A 19,052-nucleotide genomic window follows, 5' to 3' on the forward strand; every position below is an offset into this window, starting at 1 on the left:
GAAAGAAGGTAACATGGAAAACCTGACTGGATGATTTCAATGATAATTTATAATGCTGTACGTGTGCTATACTGTATGCTATTTATTTTTCAGTTCTCTCTTTAAAATGAACCTGGTTGTGTAAAGAAAAACATTTCCATCCTTCCAGCAACTGCAGGGAAAATGTGTTGAGAGCAATGTGTGATATACTGATCTTTGCCTGCTTGGGAGCTGCACTTGAAACCTCCTCATGAGCAGCTCCCTAAGGCTAGGATGTGAATGATAAATGTGTGTTTGGCAAACTGATGAGTAAAGCCTGGAACACTGCCAGATAGTGGAGAAATGGAAATGTAATTGATCACAAAGGTTGGGGTTTTTCTGTTGGTTGGTTGGAAAAAGGCTGAAGAAGCAGGAGCTGCCTTGAGGAAAGCGGTGTCCTGCTATTTGAAGTCACACCAGTCTCGCTCTGGCTCAGCTGTCATTTGTTTCCAGTGCTCTCTAGGTTGTTGTTGGTGCCATTCAGGTTCAGGGAGACTGTTCAGCTGCATTTAGTTCAGCTTTTTTAAAGCTAAAGTAACAAGCCCCAGTCTCTCTGGGAGAGGGAGCAGATGCCTGAGAAGCCTCACACAGTGCAGATTAATGGGGAGCCTTGGCAGAGCTGCAGCCAGAGCTGCCTGACACATTTACCAGGGTGGCCACTCCTTGAGTTGTGTAATGTGTAATCATAGTAGTGTTTGCATGCAAAATGATGAGGTGCAACAGCCTCAGTTGAATTTTGTTTGATTTAAGGGTTTGCGTTATGCTGTTTCAAACACATTTTAACAGAAACGTGTTTTGCAGATTACTGGCTCTGCTGTAGAGACCCAACATGTTTCATCAGTACTTCTTTCTGTTTACGGTGAACTTGTAAATCAATTATTAGAAGGAAAGACATGAAATATTGCAAACTTCCCTCCACATCCCCCCAGATAAAGTTAATCAAGTGGATTTGGACAGCTACTGACAATAAAATGAATTTTAGGGGACTGTTTAGTTGCCATCTGGAAACTTCCATTAATGTTAAAAATTCGAAGTATTTGAAAAATCATGTCCCAGCTCTGAAATTCTGAGGTTGCTTGCAGACAGGAGATTTCAAGAATAAGCATACATAGGTTCTTCTTATTTTCCTTCTAGTTTCAGAGCTGTTTGATTATACTCAAGCATGCAGGCAGACATTTCTCAGCAGTCAGCAGATGTGGGGGTTTTTTAAACATACTTGTAGTTATGTCAGAACAGCAACAGTTGGGGAGTGTGTGAAAATATCAAGACTAGAACCCAAAATCCACCTTAACAAGCAAGAGTAACAGTTTTCTAAGAATAAGTAGGATCTTCTGCTGTCACCTTCTTGTTCATGAAGGTGTTCTTGTCCTCTTCTCCCTTGGTTTATAAATATAACCATCTGCATTTGAGAAATGGATTTAATAAAGATAACTAGCATCCTCTCTATCAGGCAGCATATTATTTAGTCACTAATTCTGTTGCAAGCAGATTTATGTAAGCATTAAGTGCTTTGGTAATCTCTTTTATGTAGTTAAAGAAAGAGATAAAAATGTAATAACATTGCTATGTTCTGGCAGGCTGATCCTTTAGATGTTGCTCTTGTTACTTCCTTTGTTTGCCTCTTTGAAATAATATTTTCCCTTTGCTGTGTCTGGCTTGCTTCACAGTGCCTTGTAACAGCAGGGATGGGTTTTGATATTCTGTAACCTTTGTAAAAGCACGTTGATTGTTTTTTAATTATTAACACTTATTGGATTGTACATAGTATTTGCATGGGTGATTTCATTGCACAACCTTGTGCAACGTTGGTTTTGCTTAACTGGGATATGAAACCCAAGTCTAAAACCAAATACTTTGGCTGAAACTTATGCATCTTTTGTCAGTTATGGATCACCAGGTATTTTGCATTATTTTCTTTACCTTGATGAGATACTGCTATTTGCAGCTCAGCCAAGGCTGGATCTGCTGGGCAAGGGAGAGGTAAAAGGTTGGAGAAAGAAAAGGAGTGGGGGAAGGGGGAAAGAGCTGTTTGGGAGCAGCTGTTTTGGCTGCTGCTTCTGCTTTCCTGCTTTGTATTCTGCAGCATCTCCCATCTTGATTGCTTTTAATATTACATTGATCTTCATAATTTACTCTGTGTTAATGTCTAGCAGTCCAAATTTGAAACCAGCCACATTTTGAGAGAGAATCCTATTCCATTTCTCCCTGCCCAAAAAGAGTTTCCTTTCTTCAAAAGTTGCTCCAAATAGCTGACCAAAAAGATGAAATATTGCCAATATTATGTCTTGGTATATCAACAGGTGTCCTGTCAATTGTCAGCACTGGGTGAACATACCACTTGCTTGTGAATATTGTTTTCATATTTGGGATTTTCATAGAGGCTTGTGCTGCTTTACTGTAGCATCTAGCATCTGTTTTTACTGAAGTTCATACTGTCTTTAGAAACTGCTGTATAGATTAAAAATACATGGGAACCAGAGCCTGTTTCAGTGGAGCAATGTTGAAAGCCAGAGGATTGTGTTGGAAAATGCACTTTCAAACCTAGCACCATAAGAAGGTTCTTCATCATTCCAAGGTGTGCTTTTTCTAGCACCTTTGCAAAAGAATATCCACAAGGCTGAGTAATGCATCCTCATTTTTAAAAACGTGCTGCAAGTAAAAGAATTGTTACAAATTTGGAGGATTGTGAATGTAGTATAACTGAATGCAAAATGCATAATTGCTTTCAAGATTTGATATTGCAGTGATTTTCCTTGTTAGATGGTTGTAGAAGTACTGGATTTTGTGACTGAAATTATTATTGCAATTTTTTTCCAGGCGACTGGCTGGCAATGACCTTACTTTTATCCATCCAAAGGCCTTGTCTGGGTTGAAAGAACTCAAAGTTCTGTAAGTAATTGGGTTTTAGAGCTTCATAGCTTGCTCTATGCTTTCTTAGTGCATAGCCAGACTGTTTACTGGTGGGCTGGAGGAAATTTTTTTGCCCTCTGTCCTCCTAAAGTAGAGCTCTCCTACTTTCTACTTTTTTCTTTACAAGGCTTGCTGCATGTGGTCAAGATGACAGTGATGAACTTGACTAAATTAGAATTACTGTATTTTATTAGAACACTTATTTGTTTCTGAAGTATACCTTGTAGCAGAAGAATCAGAGGAAAAATCCTGAAAAGGGCATGTAAGCTTTTGTTGTTCTCCACACCTTCAGCATATTCTGTCAGGTACCTGACATTATCAGGTGGTACTATATTTAGAGGTTTAATACACTGATTATTTCCTACTGGCAATAGAAAAAATTGCCATAGCTTGATGCTTCTCTAGGTGAAAATGGCTTTCTATTAAAAAAAACTTTTATTTTTCCTTCAGAAATAAGAATTTTTATGGCAGTTGTTTTTCCATAGCTAAGGATAAAAAAAAAAAGCTTTCTGTTGTTTAAGGTTTTAAAAAACTCAATTTGAAAACTACAGCATTTCTGATTATGTAAATACTTCCAGGTGCTGGCAGGGTAATAGGTAGTTAATTAAAGAAATTTAAAAAAATTAGCAGACCTTGAGGTTTTAAAGAAGAAAACCATAGACACTATTTCTAGACTACAGATTAGGGAGCTGCCCATTTGCAATACTATTTAATACAATATGCTGTAAATTGAATGCAAAGTGTCAAAACTCTTGAAGACATACCCATTGCAATATTAACACTGGAGGTGCCTGAAATTGTGGCAGTTCTTGGAAAAACGTGGGACATGTGTCTTAATTAAAACCTGTGACTTGAATTTTTACCCCAGTATGCACCAAAACTGAGTAAGATTTTATAAGGTCATTTAGATTCTCTCTATAAAAGATCTCACATGACATACATTGTCCTGTAAGAGAATTTTGAAGAAACCCACAACAGTATAGCTTAATTCACCTTGGCCCAGGGATGCTCTGTTGTGACCACACTTCATAAATTAGTTTGTTGATACATTGTGTATTGATGCAACTTCAGGAAAAATTACAGGTTTGTGTGTTTTCTAGCATGTGGAAGATAATTCCACAAGAAAACAATAACATATAATCTCTTGTAGCAAATTTGTCCTAGTGTTGTTGTTTAACCTCTTCAGTGAGTTTCCAAGGGAATTTCAGCATATTGTGTCAGCTTGTTCTCTGCAAATTAATGCAGTTAGTTGAATGAGTTGTAAATAAAACTGAAATAGAACATTGTTTCATTGTTGCCTTTGGGCATCTGGTCTTGAGAATTCTGCATGCATTGACATACACGAGAAATCTGGGAAACCATAGCAGGAATATGGCCTTTCCTGTTACCTATAGCTTTGATAAAAGTGATTGTCCAGTTCTACTTTATTAACACAGTGGATTTTTACAGAACCCTCCAGAACAATCAGCTGAAGACGGTACCTAACGAGGCCATCAGAGGATTGAGTGGCTTGCAGTCCTTGTAAGTTGCCTTACTTTGCTTTTGGTTTGGGCTTGCTCTCCAAGTTCCACTTTCAGTCACTCTTGTCACCTTTGCTTCATTCTGTAGAGTTATGAACTATAATAATGTATGTGTCATAATGTAGATGGGGTTTCTGAAAGTGCAATTGCAGCTGGAACAAAGTTTCACAATTAAAATTCATGAGGAATTTTATTTGTCATCTTTGGTGGAGTGACCCAAATGCAAAACTCTTTCAAAACTCCAACACCAGGTACAAGATTGCTGTGTGAATGCAGCAGTGGTGTAGTTAAACTCTAAACCCTCTTGCACATCCCAAGCTATTTGAGCAATTCTTAAATGTTGGGCAAAAATGAATGATGCCCAAGCCTGTTGTATCCAGAGCAAGAAAAGGGATTTCTGGGAAGAAGTATGACTTGAGACATGCAGAGTATTGGTTTTACAGAAAGGTGTTGAAATCTCACAGACAGTTATGAATACCTCAGCCCTGATTGCCAGTTGCACATGAGGTATTTCATACGTGCTTATCCTATCTCATGGCTTATTATGTTTTATAAAGCATCTTAATCAGACCTTAATAGTTAGTTAGAGCTCTCTAGGTGGTAGATACCTATCACTGTGAGGAGGAGGACGAGGAGGTGGGAGGGGCTGCAAAATATTTCCTTCTTCCCACTTACCTCCAGAGAGAGAGGGAGGGGGAGAGAGAGTGTAAGTTATCTATTCTCTCTGTGCCAAAGTTCAGGTTTCTGGCCCAAGACCCTGTTTCTTTCAGATGATGCATTTTTGAAAAAAAAAAAAAAATTAGTTTTTCAAAATAGATATGCAAACTATTGCACAACTTCAGCAAAGGTGCATTTTTGCATTCCCTAGTCTTGGATCTTGGCCCTGCTTGTTGCAGCTGCTTGGATATTCCAGTAAGGAGGGAATTCAGTGTCCACATTTCACTCTTGTTTTAGTGTGTGCATGGAAGAGAAAGTACCTTGGTCTTGGTGCAAACACTATGCATTGTAATAAAAGCCCTTCAAATTGCATGATGAGAATAAACCTTTAATAATAATTTAAAACAAAACAAAAACAACTTCTTGGCTTCCAGCATTTCTTTGATGCCAAAAAGAGAAACTGCTTTAGTAAAAATGTTTGTCTACAAATCATCCATTTCATTTTCAGCAAACATTTTTTTTTCTATACACATTTACAGTAATGTTTGTTCTCTAATTAAAGTTTAAAATTTTAAATCTCCAGTTGCTGGAGATGATATTTTTATGTGCAAAAGGGAAGGAACAAAATTTAAGAGAAAAAAGAATGAATGTACAAATTAAGTCATTATATATTTTTTTTAAATCATAGGTTTTTTAATATTTTTGACAAGATGACTATGTTAGAGTTATTTTTAAAAAGGCAAACGTTTTAGTTTTGAAAAAAATGATGATTATGTAGGCTTGTATAATGTAATCATTATAATCACTTGACCAAACATCCTTACAATTAAGATACAAGAGTAACAGTTTAAAATGTGGAGAAATTTCCCTTTCTAGGAGCTTCATTGTTCAAGAGCAAATTATAAAAGATATCATTTTTCGGATGGTGAAAAAGGAGGAAATTAGGTTAATAAGTAGTAACAAGCTGCTCGTTACTTCTCTTTCTGAGGAAAAGCAAATTGAGATTTCCAGATAACTAGTTGGAAATAAGGTGGGCAAGTCCAGCCTGGAAGTCACTGGTGTCAGAGTCTCAGACAAGTTGTGAGCTGGAAGGATCACTGCATCCAGCTCTCAGGGAATTGAATTAAGGAATAAATGAGTTACACAGGGGTTGGAGCCATGACCTTGGTGCTATCAGCACCATGCTCTAACCAACCAAGCTCATCTGAAGCTCAGGGGGATTTTATCTTGGCTTTTTTTTTTCCATCTACTGATGTGACTTAGCCTTTTGTTTGTAATTTGTTAGAAATGGGCAGGAATTTGAGAATAAATTGAGTTTTGAGACAAGTGTAGTCAGAGATCAAAATTATTTTTTCTATGCAATTTGTTTACTTCACCAGAATGCATTTCTGTGATTTTAATCAATTTCAGGAAAACTTTGTTAGCATTATTCATGCATAATTACACTGATTATGCATATCCCCTAGTAATGCAGATAGCACCTTCTGGCAAAGGAATATAAGAGTGATCCTCTGAATTTTGTGTCTGAACATGGAAACATAAGTGTCAGCATCCTGCTTTATTGTATAAAGAAAAAGGAAAAAAGTGATTTATTCCCCTCCCTAAGGAATTTTTGTTAATTCAAAACTCCCAAGTTGCTGCAAGCTTCTTTTAAAACAAATAATTAATTGCAGAATATGTTAGAAAAACCTGCTTCTACTCTTCTATATGATCTGCATCCCAAACCTGCAAGTTTAAACATCACTGAACTGTCCCTCTTTTGGCAGTTTCCCAGTTTGCTCTGAAGTATGGTTCAGGGGTATTTTTTTCCTTGGTGAAGGCACAAATTACTTCCTCAAAACTTTAAAGTATATTGATAATAATTTCATTTTAAACAACTTTACAAGTGTTTTCTGTCTTCATGTGCTCCATTTTTTAGCTTCATAGGAAGGCAGTTGCCACAATGGTGGTGTGTATTAACAGACTCAGTAAACATACCTGGGTGGAAATAAAGAAGATGGTTATAGGGGCTTAATGGTCTGTAGTGTTTATATTACAGCTGGTGAGTAGCCAGCCTGGTTCAGAATACTGAATGGCAACTCTTTATTTTCTGTTTGCATTGAATATTTTTTTCCCAGCTCTGGCCTCCAAAAGAGAGTTAGAATAGGGCTCTTTATATGGAGGTGAAATTTAGCAAAATTAAGAAGTACTGAGTAGGGTTCTTTATATAAAGGTGAAATTTAGCAAAAATAAGGAGTTGTACTGAGTGGCAGCTTGCTGTGTAGCACCCCAGAAAAGTTTATCTGGCAGGATGTGTGCTCACACTGCAGGGCGCTGTGGTAGGTGTGGCTGTGGGACAGCTCGAGGGAGAAGCCATTGTTTGTCCAGCTTGTGCCTCTCTCAGTAGCACAACAACCTGACAAAGAGCTTCACAAATGTAAACAACAGTCTTGGTGCATTTTGGTTACTGCAAAGCATCAACAGCATGTTGTTGTTACTGTGAGGCCATGCAGTACTTTGTGTTTTAGGTCTGGAGGTGGTGTTGGGGAGGTTTGTGGGCACTCCCAGGGTCACACAAAGAGCAGGAGGTGCAGCAGCACAGTGGTGGAGCTGCTTCCTGGGAACCACCAGGAAGCCATCGAGGAAAGTCTCTTCTCTAAGTGCCTTGGCATATTTGACTGTGATGATTTATTTTGTAGTTATTCTGAACTTTGACCCAGAATCTGGGGATTTGTAAAATGGGAATGTGAGCTGCAGCAATCTTTAGGGCTGCTCTGACTGACCGCAGAAACCCAGCTACACAGGACTAGTAGGAATATTCTGGTGCAGTCCCCAGTGTGTGACAAATATTGGAATGACACTATTTAAACAAAGACTTTCAGATGCTTTACAAAGGAAAGCTTTATTCCACTTGTATAAAAAACCCACAAACCTAATTGCCACCGTGCATTTGCCATCAAACCCAGGAGTCTTCTGCAAGCCTGTCAATATTTGCTGATGTATTAGGTATGATTTACTGTAATTGTAGTCCCAGCACATGTGCACACTTGTCCACATGCAGGGAATACTGGAGCAGTTCAAAGCACTGCAGCTTAGCAGTTCTGCCAGATTAAAGCAAACTGTGGGATTTGGGATCCTGCCAGAGTGATACTGAGCTGTGATAGCTCCTGCCCCTCCTGCTGGGTGGGTGCTCACCTGAGCTGCACGGTGAGTGTCTCCATGCCTGTGGTCATCAGGCATTTCTGCACTCCCTGCTGGCACTGCTGACTCCCTCAACAGCCTGATCTGTTCAGCAGGACCATAACCAGTTCTTCAGTCTGCTTCCCTGTCTTAGGAGACTGGAGCAGTCTTGAGGCAGGATAAGGCAGGAGGCATGAATGTGCTGAACTGGAATGGGATAATGTTTTCTGGGAGTGGGAATCATCTCAGCCCAGGTGGGAAACACTGGACTCCTAATGTAGAACTGAAAGAAATGACAGCAGAATCATGTTTTGCCAGGTAAAATGTATGGCTAAAGCATGGGGACAGAGAATGGAGGCATATTTCAGTCATATTTAAAAATAGAAAGTTGACTGAAATATTTCTGATTACAAAGTAATTTTCAGTATCTCTGACTTTAAGTTAATATAAATTTAAAACATTATAAATAAATTCAGACATATTTAAAATATATGTTATAGCACAAATCAGCTGCAGGCTTGAATTTCTAGCTTTTTTGTATTTTAGGAATGGTTCCATATACAGATCAAGTTAATATCTGTTACTATGGCAGGTGTCTTTTCAGCTAAGCACCTTTTAATGCTTTGTCTTCAGAGGTTTTCTAGTTCCCTGCTTTGCTGTTACTGAGGGGTTAAAGGGCACTGGCCCTCAGATTTAGTCTGTGTTAAAATATGGGATTAATCAGAACGGGAATGGAAGAAATTGACACATTTTCTCTTTAACCTGCAAAACCAATACAGACTTAAATACACTGTGTATGTTTTTATTCCTTGAATATTTAGAGTTAAGAATGTATAAGATCTCTTCTGAGCATTATCTGATTGTGCTGAAAAATCTTTAAATATACTGCTTTGTACACTTCACTTATTTTTCCATGCCATCTTTATCTTTAGAAGGTGTTCTGGTTTTCTTGAAAGTGGGGTGCGTTTTTTTGTGAACTTCAGGAATTTCTGGCATTATTCTAGTTTTTTTTTTTTAACTGTCTGGGCTTGCTTAAGGAATTGCTAAGTTTAAATCAAACCAGGGAATTATTTAGAAATTGAATGATCAGAAATTTAAATGCGATGGTGAAAATTAAGTGGCATGGAGGCAAAATTAGCTGAATCCTCTGTGGGGACTTTACAGCAAACTGTGGCCTTTGACTGGTACCATGTGAACAGATGTGGAGAAACAGATGTGCTGGCCCATCAGTACCAGTGATGGAAACAGCTTCAGCATGTATCACTAGTTTCTGAGGGCTGCTGTCAATTTGTCTTTGGATCAAGCAAATCCTTGTGTTGATGTTCTCAACACCCAGTGGCCCAGAGAGCCACTGCTTGCTGCAGTGAGCAAACTCTGTGTTCTGAAGTGCCTCTGCTAGCATGGGTCACTGCCTCCCCCTGCAGCAGGATTTCCCAGGTACCAGCCTTATCGGCACTCTGCTTCCCGACTAAAAACCTCCTCCACTGCTATTGGAGTGATTTCTTTGTGGTTTTTGAAGGAGCTCCTTAAAGAGCTATGTTCTTTAGTGATTGCTATTGAGCAGAAGAGGTTTAACACAAGAGCTGGGAGTGATTTGCCTTTTATTAACATCAGCAGTAGTGAACTCCTGCTGTACAAGGCTGTTAATTAGGCTATTAGTACAAGGCTGTTAAAGCTTCCTAGTCGCTGAAGCCTGAAAGAGCCTGTGGTCAGGGATGAGAGCTGGTGAGGCTGGTCCTGGAGGCCTCCCAGGTGTTACCTATGGGGGATGCAGGCTGTAGGGCAGTTACCCTAAGCAGTGTGTGTACATTTGTGTGTAAAATTTCACTTATATGTGTGTGTTACATTTGGAACTCCTATTCGTTTGAATTGGGGTAGGCATTCTTACTAATTCTGGTTTCCTTAAAGCAGAGTCAGTTGTTTGAAGAGCCTGCTTTGTCCTGTTTTAACAATACATCAAATACTGATGGAAGAGCTGCTGAATGTTTAGGTTTCTATCATCCTTCTGCTCTTTTCTTCTTCTGGAGTTGGGGCTTGTGTGAGGAGGGAACATGAGCGGAATGAAAGTGAAGATGACAGCTCCACAGCTGAACTCTTAATTTATAGACTATAATGTAAAGGTCTCTCACAAGCCAGTGTCTATAAGAAAGCTGGAATTGAAGTAGCTTCAGAAAGATTAAGGTCAAATTTGAAGAATATACTTGTATCTTTAACAATATAATGGAAAAAGACAGTCTTTGCACAAAGTCCAGTCCAAGCAAAGAATATTGCTTATTCTTTGTTAATTATTGGAGCTAGAGAATATGCCCCTTAAAGAAAAGTTGTGGTCCTTAATTATTAATGTTTTGTGAAGGTTATCAAATATTTTAGGTTTGCTTTTCAGTTGTTTCACTAAGTGCTTTGTTATGTGCGTTTCACACAAAATAGGAGTGTTTCTGCTGTGTTTTGTGCATTCAGTATCATGTGGATAAGCTTTGACTGTTGGAAGAGAAAGGAAAATCATGGCATATTAGGTTCTTAGGAGAAATGAAGGAACACAAAAAAATTGTGGATGAGGCCAAATAACTTAAAAATACCTCTTTCACTTTCCACACCTCCCTGGTAATGTCACTGGTGGGTGGTGGTATTCTTTCTCCCCTCACCTTTGCTGCTGTGGGCTGTAGAAAATAAATATAACATCTGGGATGGCTGAGGGGAGTCATCAGTTTGAAGTGGGGTACTTGGGTACTCAGTCCTCCTGTTCTGGGGGACAGAGGGCTTGGCAAAGCCAGCTGAAAACTCAGGGTGAGACATCATCTCCATGACTGTCTCTGTTCTTCCTGGCTGAGCTCAGCTCCTCACTGTGTGTGTCCATCATTCCTCTGTTCCTTTCCTCCTTTAAGGCTGGGAGAGGAGGGGCAGGACAGGAGGCTTTCTTGTGTGCTTTTGTTTTCCAAAGTCTCCTAGAATAAATGGGATTTAGCAAGGTGCCAGTGGAAGTACAGATGGACTAGATGAGTAGGGACAACGATTGAGGCCTGTCTCTTGAGTATGCTTCTTCTCTTAAAAAAACCCAAACCGACCCCTCCCTCCAACAACCCCCCCCCCCCAAAAAAAAAAAAACCCACAGAAAAAACCCGAGACCACCAAAACACAAAACCCAAGAAAACCCCAAAAAAACCTCAGAAAAAAAAAAGGGAGGGGAGAAATTAGAAGAACTCTGATATGTTTATTCCATTGGGAAATAATTCTTTGATCTTCAGGGAGCTGTGTAAATTTAGGAGAGAAGAAAGGTAATTTCTAGTTGCTTTTTTTTCTGAAGCAGAGCCTCAGGCTTTTTTCCTTTCCCCCAGCCTCTTTGTTTTCCTCCTTTATTATCATCAGACTTGAGTTTCTGTGAGATGTTCTGGTCTCCATTCAGCCTAAGAGCGTTCAAGTAGAACATCATACACAGCTCTCAGACCATGGGCAAATGATGAGGGGATGCCAGTGTATGAACCATAGGAATTCACTCTTGGATGTATGGCTTTAGAGCTAATGACACCTCACTCATCTTAGGAGAGAACTTCCACTGCAGACAACTTTGTAAATTCCCACTTGTAATACATATTTGTTGCTTAATTTGGTGCCTTTTTGGACTTTTTATTGCATGGAAATTCAGCTTGTGGGGTTTTTTTCATAATAATTTGAAACACACAAACTGCATGCATCACGACAACAAACCTCTGTTTTAAGGAAAAAGACGAAGTGTGTTAAATTTGTGATCAGGCTTGTCTTCTGCATTAACTCTTAGTCAGGGTTGTATTTTCCCTTTGAATTCTGCATGTCCTTTAAATACTGGGATCGGATCTGTTGTGACTATGCCTGGGAACAAATGCAGTGAAGTCACTTGGTCCACACTGCCTGCCCAGAGAAGGACAGGATGAAGGGCTGGGGGAAATTACTTCTGAAACTAACCCAGCTAGACTTTCAAGAGCATATCTGGTCATGACTTTAGAAACTGGAGAGTGCTAAGTAATTCCAGAGCTGTGCTGATGTGTATCTTAATGAGCATCGCTGTTACTGGAGGAGGGTGTGTGTTCTGTGTCTCTGCACCATGGCTGGTGCAGCAGTTGTTTCACACCAGCTGTGCAAGGTGCTGTCACAGAATCACAGAATAATGAGGTTGGAGGAGACCTCTAAGATCATTGAGTCCAACCTATGTCCTAACAACTCACCTAGACTATAGCACCCAGTGCCATGGCCAGTCTTTTTTTAAACACATCCAGAGATGGTGATTCTACCACCTCCCTGGGAAGAGCATTCCAGTACTTTTTTATTCTTTGGGTGAGAGGTTTCTTCCTAATATCCAACCTATCCCTTCCCTGATGTAGCTTGAAACTGTGCTCTCTGTTCTCTATCCTCTTTCCTTGTATTTGCAGGGAAGTCACCCTGGTGCAGCTGTGTGGTGACCTGGAGAAGGGCCATCAAATACTGCTCAGTGTTCTGTGCTCTGTGCCTTCTCAGACCCACTGAGGTCCTCGGACTAGGAATGTTTTGCTTCTTCCCAGCATATTGTATAACCTCTGGGTCCTAGATATGTCCCCTTGTCCACCCTTAGTTACTGCAATGATTAACCCTGTCATGGCTGGAACCAGGACAGTTACTATAGATAATTTTTCAATTTGCATTCATTTAGGGGGAAAATATGATGGCAAATGCAGTGGTGCACAGTAGGTAATAGTGCTGATGTGTTATTTTGCCTTTTGTTCTGGAGAATGTTAGAAAAGATCAGGGGCAATACAGCAATCAGTTGTAGTTGAGATGTTTTAATTTTTGGGATAATTTGTAACTTAACTTTGTTCACAAACAGCTTTTAATAATCTTGTTCTCTAAAATAGGTGCTTTGTTACTGTATAGCAGTGCCACAAACCAAAGCATACAACAGTACACGATGCTGTCAGCAAGGGTGACGTAGGGATAATCCATTCAAATGAGTCAATGCCTCTGCAGTCTTAGCCATGCTGTCAAGCTACTGTTTTAAAGAATTTTTGCTGTGTTTAAAGCTAGGGGTTTTGTGGGAGATATTATAGAGTTATTAATTCATTTTGGTTAGCATTATAAGCATATCAATTTGTTCAAATGTTTTATTAAAAATGTCTGAAAAGTTCGTTATGAAACTTTATTTTATAGGCTCTTCATTTGCCTTTGAAAAGGTTTTCATGGATCTTTTAATAACACTTCAAACTTGGAAGTACTGAATTATTTAAAATAGTTCACACATAAGCTTGAACAGAGATGTTGATAAATAGTAGGACTTCAGCTGGGCTTTGCTGCTGTGCAGTTTGAGTTTGCTGATAAATTCTTTGTTCCCCTGCAGGCGTTTAGATGCCAACCACATCACTGCCATCCCAGAGGACAGCTTTGAGGGGCTGCTGCAGCTGAGGCACCTCTGGCTGGATGACAACAGCTTGATAGAGGTTCCCATCTCTCCACTCAGCAATCTCCCCTCCCTGCAAGCCTTGACTCTGGCTCTCAACAGGATAACTCACATTCCTGACTATGCATTCACCAACCTTTCCAGCCTGGTTGTTCTGTGAGTGTTTGTGTTTCGCAGGGCACTTGGCTTTTCTCTGCAGTGACAGTTTTAGTTCATCCAGGGTGGCACTGAAAATGGATATTTTGCTGTGTTTTAGCTCAATTGGCCACTGCCAACCTGAGGTGATACCATGTATGGTAGAAAACCTGCTTAAGGTTTGCTAAAGACTTTCTCTTAAACAAAAAGCCACATTGGTTGTGGGTAATGAGATTTGATTTCTGACATCTCATTATATCATGAATACTTCAAAAGAATGGTTGTCACAGCTTTCAGAGACACGAAAAGAAGAAAAAATTATTTTAGCTGAAACCTGTCTCTTTGTAATATTAAAAATCTCTGTGGAATAATAAGAAAAATATATTTGATTTCTGTGTTTGCTATTTTTTATCACATTTCTGGATAGTGATTTAAGATTTAAAATAGGTTGTCCTGACTGCAAGCAATCTATTCTTTTTCCATATGAGGATGAAATATTCTCTCTGGAAGTGAAAGATATTTTTCTGTGTAATGCATCCCATGCAATGTTTTTTTCCTAAACTGTTTAACCTCTTGATTTCACAAAAATACCTGCTAATTTGTTAACCTATATGAAGTCATTCACTTGTGTTTTGGTTTTGTTTTTCAGACATCTTCATAATAATAAAATAAAAACTATAGGAAAACACTGTTTTGATGGATTAGACAACCTTGAAACCCTGTAAGTATGTTTCCTAAATGAACTTGTGGCTAGTGTTTGTCTCAGTCTCAGCTTAATCAAGGTTGCCATGCTGGTGTGATGAAAGTTTTGCAAATCAGGCGTGTGTGCACTGACAGTTGTGTCCAGCCCAGTTTTGGAGCTGAAGGCTGGTATCAGTGCACTGCCCCACCAAAAAGGAATTAACTACATTGAGAAGCAGGTAAATACCAGCCTGGGTGAGGTGTCATGCTGGCTGATGTGGCTGCAGTGTTCCCAGCCCTGCTCTAGCTGCTGTACCTTTGCACAGCACTCTGCTGAGCCAGGTGGACAGATCCCAGGTGTTTGAGTGGCCCCATAAATGATAAGGGACGCATATTTGTTTCTCAGGTTTCCTGTAGGGTTAAAAATCACCATCTCTAGGATACGTGGCCAAAGCTGTTGTGTGACAATGGAGCTTTCTGAGGGAGTCTCAGAGGGCTGCTGCTCCACTGCTCCTCATCCTGAACCTCCCAAGTGCCTCAGTGGCAAGGACTGGCTTTCAGCTGCTTGGGCCACATTTCTCATTTCCCTGCAGCTCACTCAGGGGATGGCTGATAAGTGATATCTCCCTCAGCAGTGCCTTTTGGTATGCTTTGGGGAATGCCAAATTAGTGAAACTAATGAGGGAGGGCAAGGGCAAGCCAGTGACAAGCTCTGTTAACAGGAGGATCTGGGAGGAGTCCAGAGATGCTGCTTACCTCATCTCTCTCACCCTCAATTGAGCAATGACGTGCTGGGTAAATAGATACAGCTGACACAGCACTCTGAAAATGGCTTTGCCATTATTTATTCCATTATAAGGAATAAATATATATAATGGAATAAATATACATATTTATTCCATTATAAGGAATCCCTTTTGCAGAGGTCCTGACATTACTGCTGGAACGGTGACAGCTTAACTGAGAATTCAATAGATCCTCATCACCAGTCTGTCATGAGGTTTTTCTGTGCTGATAGTCAGTATTTATAATTGGTTTTGCTGCAAGATCTGCTTTTACATAATGGTTTATTTACTGTTTGTTTTATAAAGCCTTAACAAAAGGTATTCTTAGTCAGATGATAGTAAAGAGTAGTAATTTGTATCTACTTTTTTAAAAAAAATCTTTGAAATCATAGTTCATTTCTGTGTAAATTCTGCTGAAGAAAAATCTATGAGGTATTGAAAAATACGGAGCTTTGCTGTAAGGAAATATTATATGACTTAATATGAATAATCCTCTGGGTAATATTAAATATCTTACCTGAGTTATTAGCTGGTTACAAAGTATGTAAAACATCAGAAGATTAAATCTAAATTGAAGTTATTCTATGGTCTAGTTAAAGGTGTTCTGAGAACTTTTTTCTTTTGTTGGACTGTGTTAAACAAAAATTATTTTGACAATTCATGGCTACTGTTAAAAATTTTATAATGTTCTTGCTTTATTTCTTCTAGGGATTTAAATTATAATAACATGGTAGAGTTCCCTGAAGCCATAAAAGCACTTCCAAGTCTAAAGGAGTTGTGAGTATTACTTACTCTCCCTTTTTACTGGTTTTCTTTCTCCTTTTCATAAATAAAAAGGGGAAAAAAATCCTGGATTTAAGAATGCTTGACTCATTGTGCAGGAGCCTAAATTAGGTTAAGTTATGCTAAGTGAGGTTATAATTAAAAGAAAATATAATCATCATCTGCAGAGGGCATTGTTGAAAATGATTTTGGAGTTACATAAGCAGGAGAAGCATTAGCATAGGTCTGGATCAGGACAGGGTTTTGGCCTCCAGGTTAGGTGCTCGATGATGCACGTTTTCCTTGTGCCCTCCTTAAGAGATGAGTGGGAAAAGTGAAAGTACAGCATCATGTTGGGTCAAAATAATTCCTTTCTAATGAAATATTTTCAGCTTAGCTGCTGTGCAGAAGACAGAAATTATTAAAATTATTCCTGCAGCTGGACTTAGTCCTGTTGCAGTCCTTGTTAAGGCAGGATTGGGAATTGAGTAGGTATGATGAAAATGACTACTGGTTGAATCTGCTGGCAGTATAGTTTTAAATGCTAATGTTTAAGTGTTTTCCTTTGCTATTATCTTTAGGGGATTTCACAGTAACTACATTTCCATAATTCCTGATGGTGCATTTGCAGGAAACCCCCTTCTGAGAACGATGTAAGTAGTTTTCACCCGTCTATTTTTAGCCTTTTGCAGACAGTGACTGTAAGAACAAACACTGAAATGTGTTTTTCATTTCCCAGACATTTGTATGATAATCCTTTGTCTTTTGTGGGGAACTCAGCATTTCAGAATCTGTCAGATCTGCATTCCTTGTAAGTACCTTTTTGACAATACTGTACAATAAATAGATATGAAATGTTGTGGCTAAGGACTCAAATTTTCTGGCTCCCTCTTACATAAGAGGGTTTTTTTCAGTAGGCTCTAATAAATATTCTTATTGTTGGCAATATCTAGTTTCTTAAGAAGCTCTATTAAATATGCTCCACAACTTGTTTATTAAATTACCTTTCATAAAATACATAACCCAAGGCCAAATGCTCAGATTCTTAGTTAAACAATCTGCAATATGTTTTTTGAGCAGGGATGTACATGGTGAGAATGTTTTGCAGGTTAGTGCATGTATGCTCTTAAAAGATACCACGTCTGGGGCTGATGAATAAGCAAAATGGAGTGAGACTTGGAACTACAAGCTGCACTTTTCATGTGTATTGATAGCACTCTTTGCAGCTTGATGAACTGCAATTCTTTATTCATGGAGGAGTAATTTATTAAGCAAATGAGTAGCAGAAGAAGCAGTGAAAAGACAGCCTTTCACACATTATTCAAGTATAAAATTTAAAAGCAGTAAGAATGTTAGAATGTCTCCTTGGTGTAAATACCTACCTGATAATAAGACTGAATGTCACAGTTCAATTTCATAGTACTTCACACCTGATTTTCATGGGGATTTTTTCCAGGGTCATTCGGGGTGCCAGCATGGTGCAGTGGTTTCCTAATTTGACAGGAACTGTAAATCTGGAGAGCTTGTAAGTGCCTTCTGCAGAAATAAATTCATGGGTTTACCTCTTGGGAAGTAATTGAAATCTGATTAGTGGATCTGGAGAGCAACTGCATGTATGTTCTCTTCCTGTCAATAAATGTAACAGTACAGTTTTCCTCACTGTGATACCTGGGTGACACTTAGTGGGTTCTTTTTTAGTAGGGGAAGCTTAGAAAAGCCTATGAAAAAGGTTATTGATACTAACCCCCTCTCCCAGAAATGAAAAACAGAAAAATTGTCCTCTTCAAAAAAACAAAAGAAAACCACCCCACCATAACAAAAAAAAAAAAAAAAAACAAACCAAAAAACACCAAACCTCATAACAAAAAAAAAAAAACCAACCCAAAACAAAAAACCCAAAACCACCACCACCACCAAAAAACCTCCCACAAAACAAAAGCAAAAATATCCCAAACCAACCTAACAAAATTTGGTGGGTGAATCTAGCATCCCAATAGCATTCTGTTGTTATATATCCTTGTTATGCCATCTGTCATAAATAAAACAAGCATTTAAATGTGTGGGTTTGTTGATTTCCCCCCCCCAGAACCCTTACAGGAACCAAGATAAACAGTATTCCTGTTAATTTATGCCAAGAGCAAAAGGTGCTTCGAACTTTGTAAGTATAATATTGTGCCTCTCTTCATGCAGCAGAATGTTTTGAAAGAAACTTAAATCTAATTTAAAATAAAAGTGTTGCTTTCAACTTTTCATCCTAGTAGTTCTTCCAAAGTTGGAAATGTGGTTTCTTGATTGTTTTTTTTTTTTTGATGCAATGCCTTACATTCCTTAAGCAGAGTCCCATTTATTAGGGATATATTGCATTTCTTTCATGTGTTAGAGAGATATGTAAGGTGGTGCTGCAGAGACCAATTTTTCAAATTTCTTGTGCCATCACTCATTGTTAACAGAAATGTACTCAGCTACATTCAGAGGTTAAAGAAGAGTTTAGTTACAGAGCTTCAACTTCTGGTGTTCAGGAGCAGAGGAGAGAGCATCAGGAACCAAAGAAATGGAGATGAGAGTTAGGAAGAACATAGCAATGCAAAGGCTAGACATAAAAACCAGTGAGGATGTGTTAAAAATTAATGCAAAAAACCCCAAACTGGTAACAGAAACCATTAGGGAATGGGAACAAACCATGTTTGCAAAGGATGCACGCAGGAAAATGTGGAACAAAAACAAATCCTGAAAAATGGAGGAGAAAAAATACATTCTGTTTGATAGAAGAAAAACAGGAGAGAAAAAATGATGAGGTGGGATTTATTTTCTACCAGCCATTTACCTTGCAAATAGAAATTTTAAAGTTGTTTGCTTGTTTCTAGTCTTTTTTTTTCTTCATTCTTTCACAGAATATTCTGAACTTTCCTAGCTTTGCTTAAGCACATTAAACAAAATTGGCACTGAATTTGTATGCTTTACATGCAATTTACTTAGTTTATTCTAAAAAAGCACATTATGAATAAATTTTTTAGATTATGACTCTCA

General features: G+C 38.7%; 1 protein-coding gene across 1 annotated transcript in view; it reads left to right on the top strand.

The window, feature by feature from the left end:
* The window catches only part of LGR4 (leucine rich repeat containing G protein-coupled receptor 4), a 74,161-nt gene that overhangs the window by 43,736 nt on the left and 11,373 nt on the right, over nucleotides 1-19,052 (top strand). Inside the window, exons 3-11 of the mRNA XM_054283709.1 lie at nucleotides 2,836-2,907; nucleotides 4,378-4,449; nucleotides 13,603-13,818; nucleotides 14,447-14,518; nucleotides 15,972-16,040; nucleotides 16,607-16,678; nucleotides 16,765-16,836; nucleotides 17,482-17,550; nucleotides 18,112-18,183. Of these exons, the coding sequence (XP_054139684.1) occupies nucleotides 2,836-2,907; nucleotides 4,378-4,449; nucleotides 13,603-13,818; nucleotides 14,447-14,518; nucleotides 15,972-16,040; nucleotides 16,607-16,678; nucleotides 16,765-16,836; nucleotides 17,482-17,550; nucleotides 18,112-18,183 (786 nt within the window). The remainder of the gene's footprint in view (nucleotides 1-2,835; nucleotides 2,908-4,377; nucleotides 4,450-13,602; nucleotides 13,819-14,446; nucleotides 14,519-15,971; nucleotides 16,041-16,606; nucleotides 16,679-16,764; nucleotides 16,837-17,481; nucleotides 17,551-18,111; nucleotides 18,184-19,052) is intronic.

Source organism: Melozone crissalis, unplaced genomic scaffold (genome assembly GCF_028551555.1).
Source record: "Melozone crissalis strain CALT ecotype California unplaced genomic scaffold, PUWL_Pcris_2 ptg000038l_1, whole genome shotgun sequence".
Lineage (NCBI taxonomy): Eukaryota > Metazoa > Chordata > Aves > Passeriformes > Passerellidae > Melozone > Melozone crissalis.